Raw genomic sequence first — 15,364 nt, 5'->3', positions numbered from 1 at the left:
GCAGAAGGACTGTTGTTTTCGTGCTGTGCAGTGGGTATGCAGTTTACAGGGGGTAGCTTATATTCATATTTTTGTCTAAGAGATGAATAAAGAATAAATTTTGGCTAGATGCATGTGTCCCGCAATTAATCTTTCAAACTAATCTGAGATTAGTTTGAGACTTAACAGCTAAAAGAGGGACCGCTTCTTTTAATCCCAGAAGCCAGGTGCAAACTCTGAAAATGTTTAGGTCCCCATTCCTATCAATGGGTGTTGAGTGTGAAAATGTCTTTGAGGGTCTGGGTCGTACGTAGTTAGCAAATGATTTAGCAAGTGTGTTTCTTGCTGTATAACAAAAATCTGTCGTTGCCAGGAGCCAGGCTGCCTGAGCGGCTGTGGTCAGGCTTCTGTAGCCAAGAGCGTGCGAGGGATGATGTGGCTGGCACGGCAACCCCGTGTTCATAAAAAGATGTGTTTTCATTGAAGGCTTTTGATGGCCGCGGCTTAATCTGGAGCATGGAAGAGGGGAAGTGTATGGCTCGAGCTGCTCGTCAGGTTTGCCTGGATGTGGCTGCTGTCATTCATTTGCATTTTGTGATGACTCCCAAGACTTTGGGTGCTTGAAGTGCTGAATGTTAATGGCAGCAGAAGCAGCCGTTTCAAAAGCAAGGTCTGTTCACAAGGAGTGCATTTCAGAAGGAACACAAATTGTTCTGCTGCCAATTTTTTTTTGACCATACAGTAACTTTGTAATTAATGTGTTAGCTAGTTGCCAATTAACAAGCAAAATGTCTTGGCTGCTGAATGCTTTTCCACTCCCAATATATTCCCTTTTTCTCTCCTGCCTTTCATCTCTACAGTCAGTCAGATACCACTGCTAAAGCCATCTGCCTCTTCACTCTGGGAATTGCTATCGTAGCTTCTGGTCCCTTACTGGGTCAGATCCAGCCCTCTTTGGGCTTGCCTTACTACTTCATGATTTTCTTCCTCCTTTCAGCTCTGATCCTGTTTTTCTTCATTCATGGCTGCCTGTCTAGCTCTTTGGGATCCTTTCCCTCCACTTCAGACACCAAAATCCTGTTGCCCCATCCCAGTCCTTCCCCTTACTGACTTTCCAAGCAGTCTCCGATGCTTCATTGGTGCTTGTGAGATAGTCTTGTGGTTTTTTTTGTTGCTCTAAAGGCACTACTAGCTCATTGGGGATATTTGTCTAGTATGCCAGATGGTGGTTGACTCTTGTACAGGTTTGTTGCAGGGGGTGAGGAGGAAACTTCTGTGTTGCTGAGAAAGGATGGAGGAGGGTTGGGGAGCAAGAAGGCAGGTTAACTGTCCTGTCCCCAAAAGGCTGTGCATTGCTGTGGAGATGCAAAAACCTCATCTGCAGCCCAGGCTGAATAATGGCTTCACTGAAGCTTGGGTTGAAGCATGGGAAGGAACTGAAGATGGGTATGGCCATGGCCTTCTGCCCTCTGATAGCAGTGGAGGGGGGGGGTGTCTCTGAGTCATAGGCACCAGTAAGGCTGACAGAGGGTCTTCAGATGGTCTCTCCATCTGCCTTTCAGCTCTGAAGTGAGATACCTGCTCATGCTGGGTAGCATTGTTGTGATAGCACACCTCTGAGATGGCCCCTGACCGTGGGAGGCTGCAGTGGGCAGAGTGGGGACCACATGGGACACACGTCGGGTGGGACTTGTCCAAACAGACTTTTCTCCTGACATGGCTGCAGGTGATGTGTTACCTCTACTGCCCTTCGTTGGGAAAGGATGGAAATGGATTCTTCTAGGGCATGGTTCAGCTCAGCCACAAAATAGGTGATCCAAGCAGATCAGGTAAGTTGTACACTAAAAACGTCTCTCTTGGCGCTGATGGCAGGAGGCTGGTGTGGATGCTGATCTCTGCAGCCCATGCTGTGGTCAAGTCAGGGCTGAGGGCATCCAGTGGTGCGGGAGCCACCCTGTTCCCTCCGCCAGCACCTCCCAGGGTGCAAGTGCTGCTGTGACTCGAGGGACACCCCTGAGCCCTCTGGCTCTGCTCTCCTGCTTTATTGTAGTGCCAACAAAAATCCCTCAGCGCATCTAATTGTTACCTATTTATTCTCTCCATATGTGTTGTGTGTGTCTCTGGCATGTATATTTATATAAATTCTTATTCGCTGGCTTCATAAAATATCCGTTAGGAGTGGGGCTGGGTGGGGGTGACCCAGATGCACAAGAGGAAATGTTTCATATCTCAAGGAGTGCCGTATGTGCCCCCCGGCAGCCCCTCCCTCCCACCTATCAGATGTAGGGCTTAATGGGCTTAAGAATTAGAGCAGCTGCTTGGTGCAGAATTTATTGACTGACTGTGCATAACGAGGGGAATTAAAAACCTAATTGGCTGAGCTGCTCCCTGTCAGTTTGAGAATTTTTACTTTTCTCAGGGCTTGATGTTTTTATCAAGGCTCCTAGACTCTTCTCTCCCTCCCACCTCACTTTTCTACTTCTCTCTGTTTTATGGGTCTGAGATGTAAACAAGTAGAAAGCCTGCCCATCTTCTTGGGATGATGCCACCCTCTTCACCGGTGGCCTTGAGGAAGAAGCAATGGTGTCCATGGTGTCTGGTGTCCAGATCCCAGCTGGAGTTTGACTGGCACTTAGGGTGGGTTGCCTTGCAAGGGATGAAAGAAAGAGACAGATGTGGGGTGCAGAGCCACTTCATGGGTCACCTTCCAGAGCAGGAGACATGTCCCTTGTAGTGGCATTGGTAAATGCCCTTGCGTAGACTGGCGTATGCTGTCCTTCCCAGAATAAACTGTTTGGCTTCCCAGTGTCAGCACAAAACTAGAGCTTGCTTGCTGTATTAAGAAGGTAGGAAGGGGAACTCGCCTAGAAGACAAAGTGTGATTGAAGCATCAGTCCTGCTCTGTGCTGCAAGTCACAGTGCTCCGAAGGCACTGTAATAGCTTTCCTTTTGACAAAGCTGGCTTGTTAAATGCCTCCCTGGAGAAACCTCACCTGTGCCTTATGCTTTCTGCTTTCTTTTCCCGGCTGTGTACATGGAAGGAGAAAATGAGTTTGAATTTCAAAACTCTAGATCTAAAAACCTTGCTGTGGATTTCTTCCAAGGCAGTGTGTGAAAGGCTGTGCCGCTGGCCGGGCACTGCTCCCATGGCCCAGAACAAGTGTACCCCATCACCTGCAGGGGACAAAGCCGTGGGGTTGTCCTCTCTGTGCCAACAAACACTGGTAGATGCCTGCTGAAAAGGCAGTTTCTGTGCATTGCCCAGAGCACCACAGCCAAAACTGAAGCTGGTCCTTGCACGGTTATACCACGCTGGTGCGCAGCGCTCCTGATCAGTGCATGTATGGGACTTAACCCTCAGCTCCTCTCTGAAACTGGATGTACTGGCTTTCACTGGTGAGAGGCTGGTGTTGCATGACTTCTTCCAGGCCGTGCGTGCTGTGAGAAGCCCACAGCCCTGGCTTCAGCCCAGGCACCCACAGTGCCCAAATCCTGTGGTACATTGCTCCCTCAAGGGGTGGTGTGGCATCATGTGTTTGAGATCTGGAAGGAACCAGTTTGGTTTCTAAATGGGTTCCTCCTAGGCCACCTCTGGAGGTGCTCTGGGGATAAGCAGCATGATGGTGCAGCTTTCTGAGGAGGTGTTTTTAGTTGATTTCTTGATGTTACTAAGTGCTGTTCTAATAAGACGGTATTGCAGAAAGAAAATGAGTTAAGTGCATCTCCTGTAGCTGTGACCACTTAGATCCTCCTGCTGCATCTCATGGTAGTTGGAGCCAGGCCTCAGCTCTGGGCTCTGCCGAGCTATCTCCAGCTTGTGGGAACCGGGAGAGGTTTTTCCTCCCGCATCTCTTGCTCTCGGAGAGGCTGAATGGGCACAGAAATAGCCTCACTTAAGGCTACGTCTCATTACTACATTAAGTCAACAACCACTTGAGTATCCAAGGATTTTGATCAAAGCTAGATATTGAAAGGGGGGGGACAAAGAGTGGCAAACTTATTTGACTTCCACTTATTTCCAGAGCCTGTTGAGCACATGGCTGTACTCCTCACCGGTGTGAAGTGTGTTCCCGGCAGAGCAGCCGCCTGCTCCCTGCGTCCTCCGTGGTCAGGAGAAAGGCTTCTCCAGGAGCTCCAGCCTGAGAGCGAGGGCAGCCACCTCCCTGGCTGCGCTTTGCCTCTGGTACCTGTCCCATCCCCGGGGGCAGCAATGCTCTGGTGCAGCTGCTCTGCAGGAGACCCTGTGAGCACATAGGGATGTGCTTGGGACAGGCATCAAATGTTGCTATGAACTCAGGTGTGAATAGTCAAAAAAAAGCAAATCCAAATTACTGATTGCTGCTTGGGTTTTGTTCAAGTCTTTAATTCACTTTTTTTAGTGTAAGGAGCAAACCAACAGCTGTCTGGCTTTTCATGGCTACTTGCAGCATCTTTTTGAAATGTGAAGAGTAATGAGTTAAAAGTAGTTATTAATGTGAGCCTCAAAGCCTGGGTCCGATGCAGGCCCCTTGGGTGATCTTTTACTTCAGGTGGGGTTTGTCCCCTAAATAATTTCGGGTTTTCGGCATTTGTCTTGCTGTGCCCGGTTCCCCCATCTTTAATATCGACCCTCTTCTCCCTCTGACAGCCTTGCTTGTTGAGGCTGTATGTAGTCACGTAAGATGTCAGTACAGCACCAAGTACCACAAAGCTGCCAGCGGGGCAGCAAAAAGTCTTTGCCTTTTTTACATGGGAATCAGTATTTCAGATTCTAGGGGAGGCAAGACCGAGGGTTTTTACTGCAGTTGAGCTTGTTGTGGTCACCCCTGTATCCTTAGTCCTCTGTACCTAACGATGCTGTAGTAAAAATAAAAGTAATCTACAGTAAATATATCCTGGGTACCTACTTCATGATAAAAAACACCTCAGTGCAATGAAAATAAAGTGTTAGTGAGTCTCAGTAGTGTCTACAAAGAGGGTACTCTCTCTTGAATTAATTTTAAGTCCCCTCCAACAATTCTCAGTGTTATTTGCAGAAGGCTGGAAAACAGTAAGAGTAGCAGCATCTTTGATGCTTTTTTTCTTGCAGGTGTGTCTGTGGGTATCACACTTAGGGCTGAATTAGACCTGTCTGATTATTCATGCTCCTGTTATAGAAGAAGCAAGGGATGTAACAGGGTTGAGAGGTACTTCTACTTTGCATTAAAAAACACTTTTGTTAACATCCTAGTAACCCTTTGGAAATATGAAAGCAGAAGCAGAAATCTGTTTTTCCTGTGGCTGAAAGGCTATTGAAACCCACAGAAACCCAAAGTTTAACGTGGGAAGTCATGGTGAAGGAGGAGCGGAGCATGGGAATTTACATTCAAGAGGAAGGAAAATGAGGGATTTGGGCAGAGAATAACTGATAGGTGCTGTGAATTCATTAAAAATAGGCTATAAAAGATACGCTACTAGGTTCTGGTGACAGACCAACAAAGCGTTTTCTTCCCCTTCATTGTTTATACTGTCACAGGATCCTCACAATAGCTGGTAGTTTAGCCTTGTACTCCATGGTTCATTATCTATTATTCTATTTATTAATGCATTCTTGGGTCTTAGTGATGTGATAAACCATCCATGCTTTTCTTTTATGGTTTAATAGGATTCTTCTAAAACCCCCTCCATGTTTGCATAACCTTGCAATTCACAGTTATCTATCATTTATTTCCTACTTCGTGCGCACTGGATAAAGCCAAGGCAGCCGAGGGGCGTTCAGCCCGCGCAGTCCGGCAGCAGTGTATTGCCAATTTATGTTCTTCACAGTGAATGTTTTCCATGAAATCAAATTCAGGGTGCCTTTTGGGGAGGGCTGTCCCTCTGCAAGGGCAAGAGGAAATCCGGCTCTCATGGCAGGTGGGGTTTGGTGGCACCAGATCTCCATCCCTCTATGAGAAGGTGATCAAGGCTCGTGCTCATGAAGGTCTCTGACTGGTCTTCAGGCAAAGGGCTGGGGGTCTCGTGAGCCCCCTGTGGAAGACCCAGAACCATGGAGGTGCTAAACTTGACTTTAATAGGAAATAAACAGCGATTAGATGTTGATTTAATGCTTTCTCTAGGAAACACTGGGGGTCCTTTTGAGGAGCTTGGCTGGTGTGATGATGTGCTGACTAGCAGAGCTGGGGCAGAAACCCCTGTTTTAGGCACTGGAGCGGTATCCAGAACTTCTTTCATTAAATACCCTTTAGAGAACAGAGGAGCAGCATCACTGTGGGACCGTTCTCCATCAGAGGCAGAAAATCATCTAAATATGACACCAAACCTTTATTAACAATACCAGGGAACTGGATGCGAGACCTCATTTATGATTTCATTCATAATCCCTTCAAAATGACTTGGTACCAGTATGTGATAAGTGGATTATGTGTTAGGCCCAAGTAAAGCCAGACACAATTAGTGCTTTAATAAACCGGTTGTATGCATTACTAACAACTAAGTCATAAGGGAATTGGTGTATTTACAAACCCTAATTAGTAGTTTGTTACTGTGATACCAATTTTAAACAAATCTGTAGCATCACTGACCATCTGGGTTAGAAATCTCTGTTTTGAATTTAATTAGGAAATAGTTGTGACAGAAAATTGGTCCTTATTAGTTAGCTAATGATCAGCATTCCCCTAATTGAAATGAAGAACTGTCTGTTGGGTTTGTGAAATGTTTAGATACAAGCAGAGGAGGCAATCAAAAAATATTCTCTTACTTAGGACTTTGTAAGTTGTGATGATTGATTAAATACCCCTCCCCTGATATTTTAACAACTAAAATGCAAATGACAGTTATGAATGTGTGTGATTAAAAACATGGCAATTAGAGAGAATTGTGCATTTCTGGTTTTGCTTTTAAAAATGCTTACGAAGGAGCTGGCCTGGGCAGGGTGGCATGGATGCGGCTGCTCCCCTGCCCGAGCGCGGGATGCCAGAGGCACTGGCTGTGCCTTCACCTTCCTCCCCCTGTGCGCCCTCAGGAAGGGCATTTCTCATTCCAGAGCGAGAGCAGGGCTGCATTTGTGGTTGCTTTCCTCAAGAAAGCAGCTTGGTGCCGCAAAACCAGCCTAGTTCTGGCACCCATTTATTTTGGTGGGAGTTGGCTGTGTCTAAACACTGCAGGGTCTGCAGGGCTGGGAGTCCTACTCGGTGCACGTGTGCCCTGCGCTGAGCAGATTGTGGGTGTTTAATGGCTGATCCTAATGGGGGAATAAGATATGTATCATCTTCTGCAAGCACACTTACAGCAGAAGTGAGCATCTCAACCTTGCAATCAAAATACAGATAGCTCCTTTAAAACACAGACTGTGGTTCTTAATTAATTTTCACTTCCTCCCTTTATAGTTCTCTGCAGGACTCTGGATATTAGGATTCCTGGTAAGCTTTCCAGATTAAAGAAAACATACACTGGCAATAATAAACAACCCAATCGCTGCTGTTCTAGCATTACTTGATACTGATAAACTCTTTATATATTGTAACAGACAATGAAGTTTCTGTAGGGGCTTTAAATCACTTAATGTTGAAAGGAATTCCCAGACAGCTTTATCAGTCACTGTGTAAAATTGTTAGAGATCTCCGCCAGCTAATAAATTTGATTTGGGGTTTGTTTTGCTGGCATTTGCACAAACCCTCTGAGAACTATAGTTACTGTATTCCTATACAGTATTTGAATTCAAAATTGAAATGCCTGTTTCCCTCTCCTCTGGGAGGGGAAATAAAACTTTGCAATAGAATATGAATGTCGGTTTTTCTTTTTAAGCTGGTGCATTATTATTTGAGGAGATATAGTGTTTGACAAAACCATTTATTTTGTTTCAGATATTTTATTGAGTAATAAAACTAGTTTACATTGCTGCCACATATGGGGATTTGTGCCTGTTAATATGTAAGGGAGATGAGTAAAGAAATGGGTACCCCGGCCCTGCTGCTTTTCTCTTTATGACTCTGGCCTCCCTGCCCTGTGCCTGTAATGCTGTGCCAACGCAACTGATAAAGGCTGGGTGCAGGGTGGGCTGTGCTGAGCCCTTCCAGAGCCCTTGCTGAGGCTGTTGCAGGAGGTGCATTGCTCGTGGAGGAGCTCCTGGGGGCTCAGTAGGCGGTGCTGAAAAATAAAGGCGATGTTTTCTGGGCTGAATCTCTTTTTCTACCCAGCGCTCACAAATTTATCATGAATGACCCCTTTTCATGAATGTTCCCATTCTGAATGGGAGAGAACCAGCATTTTTAATCTAGAAAAATCCCCTCTAAGTAAAGCCAACTGCAGCTGAAGGCAGCGGATCAGCTGGGCTGCAATCGCCCTGCGAGGAGCCCTTCTCCTGGCTCTGCTGAGCCCTCATGCGTGATCCCTGGCCGAGGTGTCCCTGGGCTTGCTGCAGTGCCAGAAATGCAGAGCACGGACAGCATCTCAATAGAAAGTAACTTTTTCCCTCCCCTGACTCGAAGGAGCTGGGCTGGGGTTCAACAAGTCTTGCTTCAAGCCCTGTTTTGTTTTGTGCTTTCCTTGGGCTCCCTCTCCTGCCCTGGCATCTCCCCCGGTCAGAGTCTCTCATCTGTGAAATGGGGCCAACAGTAATTCTCTTCCAGCCTGGGACTGCCATGGGCTTGGGGACGTGATGCCCTTGAGGGGCTGTGCAGAGCAGCTGGGGAGGGAACTTGTCAGAAACTCCTGGAGAGAACAGGTACTTTCTTTCCCTGCTGTGGCTGCCCAGAGACTGAAGGGGGAGATGGCTTCTGCAGAGAAGCCAAGGAGGCCAGCCCCATGGGGGAATCTGCAGGATTGTAGGTGTGTGTATGCTGCACAGTTTTTGCACCTCCAGTCCTTGACGCCAGCGGGATGCTGCTGTGGCTGTCGTTGAAAACGATGGCTGTCCCATGCAAGACCGGTGCCAGCTGAGCAGGGACAGCCCCGTGGCCCGGGCATGGCTGGGCGCAACCTCCAGCCTGAACAGCGTGGCACTGGGGGCAATGGGTTTGCCCAAGTTACAAGCTGGCAGGAGAAGCCAGCAAATCCTGAATTTTGTTTTTGTGATGCTCTGCTGCTTTATTTTTGTTTTACATAAAGATGTTCACTTTAAGGTATTGTAGGAAGGCTTGAGTTCACTTGTTTAAAGCAATCTGAATTGTCCTTTCCTTGAATCTTCCCATGGCAGTGCATGGGAAGCCGCGTGTGAGTCCATACAGGTGTGTGTACATATAGGTGTGCTGCCATACCTCTGCACATCAGTGACAGACGCTGCTCTCACGCCTCCATTTCAGGCAAGTAATGACAAACCCACAGGCACAGGTTAGCAATGCTCCCCGGTTGCTGCTCTGCCTTCCCGCGCACGGCGGGGCTGCTGGGGCAGGCAGTGCTGCCTCGTCCTTCACCCACCAAAGAGAGTGACACTGATGGTCTCCAGCAAGAAGCCCATCCGTCCACCCCCCTCAAGGAGGATGACAGCTACCGTGAAGCTTTTTGAGGGGTGATAGAGTTTAATGCCCTGGAAAATCCAGGACCCTGTGGAGCATGCAGAGGATTTGCAAATGGGGTGCGTTGCAGACGCTGCTCCACCGGTCAGTTAGCAGGCTCTTGTGCCATCTGCAAGATGAGTTTTGAGCATTTTCTATGGAAAGCAGCACATGGTGCTGAAATTTCCCCAGACCTGGGTCTCAGCCCCCTGATAACATGGCACGTCATTGTCCTGCAAAGTGTCCCTCAGGCCATTTATTTCTGGGAACTGAATTCAGGCACTCTGGGGAATGCATGTATTTTTCTGCTAATGATGGGTCCAGCCACAAATGTTGCTCAAGTAATTTCAGTGTTCCTGTTGTGTACGTTCAGCATCACTTTTAGCTCACCCCCTAACTAATGTTTACGTCAAAGTTGTTTTAGCTCACCGTACAAGAGCCAGCCTGCAGGGAAGGCCAACAACCTTGCCTGCATGCTGCCTGTCCTCTCCCCAAATTCATTCTTGTTCTAGTTGTAAGAAAGCGCCTGCCTTCACAGCTGGCCTTGTCGTAGAGCCCCATGTCTCTCCTGGGCAGTCATTTCACATGATTTTAATGCTGGTGCACGCTCCTGCTTTTCTGAAAAGGTACCTTAGTTTTTGGATGCCTGATGGGAGTTATCTCAAGTGGGAGTAGGGTGCTTGCCCTACCTGTGCATGCAATAACTGTCAGGTGGTTCTTCTTTTTGCTAGAGTTTGCTGCCATATAACAACATGCAAGGCTGTTTCTAGGTGGTTTTTGGATGTTTATTTTAAGGTTTAATAGCCTCGAGCGAGCATTTGTCTGCAGGCCACGCTATCTGTAGAAAATGGTCCGAGATGCACAAATATGAATAAACTGTGGTATGCCATCTGGGCAACTAGTTGTCCTTTTTGGTGTTTGGGGTTTTTTTTTTCTTGTTTTAAGAATATTCATCTAAAGGGGAGGGTTGAAATTGTTTCCTTGGTTGGCACCCTGAGCAGTGTGCCTTGTCTGTCCGTACCTGTCTGCCCGGCAGGGATGGTGAGATGGCCGGAGGGCATGTCCTGGCACCACAGGGGACTTTGCTGCCGCCAAGGTCATCACCGGTGGGCGCAGGGACCCGCAGCTCAGCCGGGAGATGGATAGAGGCACAGGTTTCCTACAGCTTGTCATTAGTCCTTGCTCTGGAAAGGCTTAGCAATTCCTACCCGGTAAATTATGTGCCATTCCTCAAAAAAGTGGATTAAATAAATGGGGCTAGAGCATGTCTTTTTTGCTCTTAGCTTTAGCGTATTGATTTGGACATATTTTCAGGCCAAGAGTAATCAATTCTTGGGTAGATGGGCAGAATAAAATAACTTCAGGCAAACTCTTTGAACAACTTGTCATTAATTTGCCTTTTGCTGGTGCTCGTTGAGGCCAGGCGAGATGCGCTCAGCATCCTCTGGGCGCTGGCAGAGCGGTGCCCTGGGGATCTCCTGGGGCTGCCGGGCCGGGAGGGAGGAAGGGGGCCGCCGGGGCTAATGAATGCTCTGTGTTTGCTCATCTTTACAGAGTCACTTATTACCGCTAATTGGGAGGGACAGTTCAAACAAGCACAGAGGAGCAGTTGTTGTGGGAGCGTGACATGGGTTTAAAGAAGCGGCTGGGGAGGACCGCGCTGCCTGGCCCCGGCCCCCCAAGCCCGGCCGCATCCTGGCGTGGCACCAGGGATGCATCCTGCCTTTGTCAGGGACCCCCTCTGGAGCTGGCGGTCCCAAGAAATCCGGGCAGGACGAGGTGTCTCAGGGCGCTGCAGACAGACGCGCAGCTGTCCGGGACACTTAGGAAGTCACCAGCTGACGGAAGGGGTGGGCTCCTGGCTCGGCCGCGCACGGGTTCAGAGATGTGCTCTGCATTAATGCGCCGGGCATCGCCTGGACTTGTTCTCCTAAAGAGCCCCTTTGATTTGGGAGGGCTGGCCAGCGCGGGAGGGCACGCTGGTGCTGGGGAATGCTTTGTGCTTTCTTTTGGGGTTGCTGGGCAGGGCAAAAAATGCTCATGTCTGCCCTTCTGGAGGGAGATCAATCCCTCCAAGCACAAATGTATCTCATCTTCCCGAGTTATTTTTACTTTCAAGTGTTCTCATCCAAGCTCATATTCTTTTATTTATTGTTGCTTTCCCTAATTAAAACATTTTGGATTATTCCTCTGCAAGCTGAGCGCTTCTTGCATCTGTGTACAAGTGTACAAATTCCATTTCTATAGCAGGATTGACCTGTTACACTCATTTCTAAGAGATTTTTTTTAATGTTACTTAGGGAAAGTAACTAAGCAAAAATGGTTTTAGAAATAAGAGCAATGTGGGCTTTGTTTCTCAGCCACACTTTGTGTTTATAGTGTTGAACAGAAGATCAGAGTGGGTTCAGGAAAGCAGGTACATTGTGGTGCGGAGGGGGTGTGTGGAAGGGCAGGAGGGTGGGATGGAGAGCTGCCGTGCTGGCCTATAACCCTGCAGGTACCAAGAGCGTAAGCCGACGGGGCTGTTGGACAGCGAGAGCCGGGGCGAAGGTCTCACCTGGTTCCCGTGGCTGCCTACTCCTGTGCTCCTTGTGCTGCTGTGACGGGACGGGTGGCGTTTGTTCCAGAAGATGCTGTGCCAGAAGCACCCGCTGCACCTCTGTCCTTCCCGGGGTTGGGTCCGGGGATGCCATGTCCGCTCAGGCTAAATGTGTGCCCAAATGTGTTACGGAGCTGATGGGGATCCCCCGGGCGGGCTCAGAGTTGCTGGTGGGAGGTGGGGAGAGGACAGAGCTGAGGAGCGCCGGAGGCTTCCAGTCCCCCTGGCACGCGGGAGGAGAGGGCGAGGGGCTGGTGGAGGTGGCTTGGTCTTTTGCTCACCCTTGGCTGTCTGCCTTATTTTGAGAAATAGGGTCTAGTTTAAGTCTGTGTTTCCAGTTTAAGTTTTGCCTTTTTTTAATGTAAAAACGAAGGTTGCTAAAGTGAAAATTAAAGGCTCTGTTTCTCTTTGAATGAGTAATTCCTCTCCCTTGTGGAAAAAAAAAAAAACACCGAATCTCCATGTCTCCTGTTTGTAATGAAGGAAGATAGAGATTATTTGCATCTGCAGCCTAATTTTAAATACGCTTTAAAGACGTATTGTACACACATTGTCACTGAAGAGGATAAACCTAAGGAAACAATCTTAATCTAAGAAGTTAGCATCAACTGCTAAAGCACTGGCAAAAAATTCTCCATGTGTGGCTTGAATTCTAAGTGCTAGTCAAGAGGCATGTGAGCCAAAACTGCCCGTCAAAGAATGCTCTAATCAGAACAGCTAACAAGAGAAATTTTTTCTTTTGCATGTGTGGCGAAGATAAATCAAGTTTGTTTTGCAGCCTATTCTGTTTTAGATTTCCTGTGTCATAACAGAATGAATTTGTTGTTCATTGATACCTTAATATATAGGTTGCTGGGGATTTTTTTTTCGAGGAGGAAAACAATGACTCCTTCACTTTTGCATGAATGAATTCATTTATTCTCCGTAACCTCCGGAAGTCATTTATTTTGCCCTGCGACAGCTGCAGGGTCTGTTTGTGTAGGAGGGTTGCAGGCGCTTGGCAAGACCTCGGCCCTTCCTCGCTCCCCGTGCCCGGGGCTGGCCGGCCGCTCCTGAACGGCGCTTTTTGAAGGGTCTCGCAAAAAACCTGTGCTTTGCATATCAGAAATGACTCTGCTCTACTTGGGGTGAAACAGCACCGGCTGCCAGCCACGGCACAATTCTGCTCTCTTCTCCCGAGCGATGCTCCTAACTGTTTATTTCGGTTCCTCTCTATGTACCGTGAATCACTGATGAGTTCTAATCAACAGCAATTTAATTAATATACATGCTTTTACAGATTATGTTCTTCGTTGTGACTTAGCAGTAACTAAGGTCCATGTGATGGGTACCCAGGATATTTTCCCTTTGTTAAAGAAGGAAGGAAATTAATCGCTGAGGAGACTTCACTGTTGGTCCACTGTAGCCTACGGCCGAGTTCAGTGAAGCCAGAAACTCATCCCGTGGGCCTATGTATTTAAACGGTTAAAATAAACAAAACCTTTTGCTTCCCCCAAAACCCTTCCAAATGCCCCAAAGCAATTTCCGAAGAGAAATTCCGTGTTTTTGCAGGCTCTTGTGACGCCGTGCCCTGTGAGTTATCCTCCACAAACTTGTAAACAGCTGTCGGATTTGATGTAGAAATGGGAGAGGGAGGAACTCGTGTTACCGTTGTGTCAGATGCAGCGAGGCGTCTTCTGGTCTCTTTAGACCTGTTAAAAGCATCTCTTAGCATCTCTTCTGTGACTTCAGTTTGTTAAGGTAAGAAATGCTAAAATAGTCTTATTAAAGCCTGGAAATGAGGAAAACCCTCAATAGATGTGACAGACTTTAAGCTGGGGATCCATAGCCGGCAAAGTGCGTAATATCTACTGAACTGGAGATGCCTCCCCTTGGCTCTTCCATCTGAGCAATATGCTTCAGCACGTGTTTAACTTCCCCTAAACCCATGCGGAAGGCAAGCGTGTGCTAAGTGTCGAGCTGGAGTGAGACTTAATCCCTCCTGAGGTAAAAGATTGCAGATCACCCACCAAAACCTCCTTCCTTCCCACCACGCCTTCTCCCCTGGCACCCGGGAGAAAACCCAGGCTGCTGAGATTTGGGGTTGTGTTGCCAAATTCAGAGTAAATTCATCTCCTGTTGTTTTTTCCCCACCTGTGCCCTGGTCGGGCTGCACCACCGCATCTCGCTCCCCGGCTCCTGCTGCCTTTGGGGACCGGAGCGAGGATGCTCCTCTCCGCGGGTAGACCAGCCCCGTTGCATCGTGGTTCGGGGGGCTGCACCCGTCACCCTCTGCGTCTCGGGCTGATGTGCGCTACCTGGGCTTGGGTGCTGGGTCTCCACGGGTGGGAAGGATGGAGGAGCTCGGTGGGCTCAGCTTGTGGCTCTTCTCATCTTCCCGTAGCTGGGTTGTAAATGCAGCAGCACTTACCGGCTGTGCTAATCAGAAATAATGTGCGGCTTAATAGAACTTCTCCATTAAAAGGTTTTGGAAATAATATATAAAATGAATGGTTCACGTGGCGAGTTTCAAATGGCTGGGGAGGGATGGGAGCCCCGGCTAACCCGCAGACCTCCGGCACCGCGCGTACGGTCACGCTACGCCTAAAACTGAAGCTGGGAATTGGTTTTGATTTTTATTTAAAATTCAAATGTCTGATGTTCTTAAATTGAACAAATGATATTTTAAAAAAATATATCAGGCTCCAACATCTGCAGATTATGATTTGCATTTTGAAATTGGCTGCTTGAATTGAACAAGGATGAATACTGTCACTCTTCTTTTATTCGCTCAGTTTATTTAATGAAATGCTAGAGGTCAACCCTTTGTCCTTAAATTAGTTACTATAAAAATCTTTTTGTACTTTTCTGCTTGTTATGATGTCTTCTAAGCAGAAGAAAAGGTTGCCGTTAATTATGTCTTTGTTGAATATGGATATCTATTCATAGTTAGTTAAACAGTTTCAAATAAAATTAGCATTGAGCAACTCTAAGGCCAGCTTTAGGTTGGTTATCAAGAATTTTTTGCTAAGAGAATGCTCTTCTGCAAGTGTGCATTATCTAATATATTCAGCTTTCAGTTGCTAATTTTTTTTCCAGATGAAGATGGGCTTAATTGAGGTTGTGCTTTTAAGTTTGTAGAGCTCTTCAGCATCTCATACAAAAGCATCTAGAGGCTTTTCATTTGTCTTGAGTATGTTTTAGATGTACAAATATTATTTACTTTAAACTCTAAATCAAAAGGCGCACTGTAACTATTTTAAATAAAACATTATTCTCTGCTGAAATATATATAAATTCAAAGCGGGACTTTTTTTTCATTATCACTTAATTTATTTGAAAGAGCTGCTATTAA

At 47.3% G+C, this 15,364-nt stretch overlaps 1 protein-coding gene across 1 annotated transcript in view; it reads right to left on the bottom strand.

Moving 5' to 3' along the window:
- Positions 1-12,124, bottom strand: part of RALGAPA2 (Ral GTPase activating protein, alpha subunit 2 (catalytic)) — a 194,040-nt gene extending 181,916 nt beyond the window's left edge. Inside the window, 1 exon segment of the mRNA XM_009330132.1 lies at positions 11,989-12,124. Coding sequence (XP_009328407.1) covers positions 11,989-12,124 — 136 coding nt within the window.
- Positions 12,125-15,364: the final 3,240 nt, after the last annotated feature.

This window comes from Pygoscelis adeliae, unplaced genomic scaffold (assembly GCF_000699105.1).
Source record: "Pygoscelis adeliae isolate BGI_AS28 unplaced genomic scaffold, ASM69910v1 Scaffold188, whole genome shotgun sequence".
Lineage (NCBI taxonomy): Eukaryota > Metazoa > Chordata > Aves > Sphenisciformes > Spheniscidae > Pygoscelis > Pygoscelis adeliae.
Note: the sequence above shows the minus strand (reverse complement) of the source record. Positions and strands in the feature narration are given on the sequence as shown.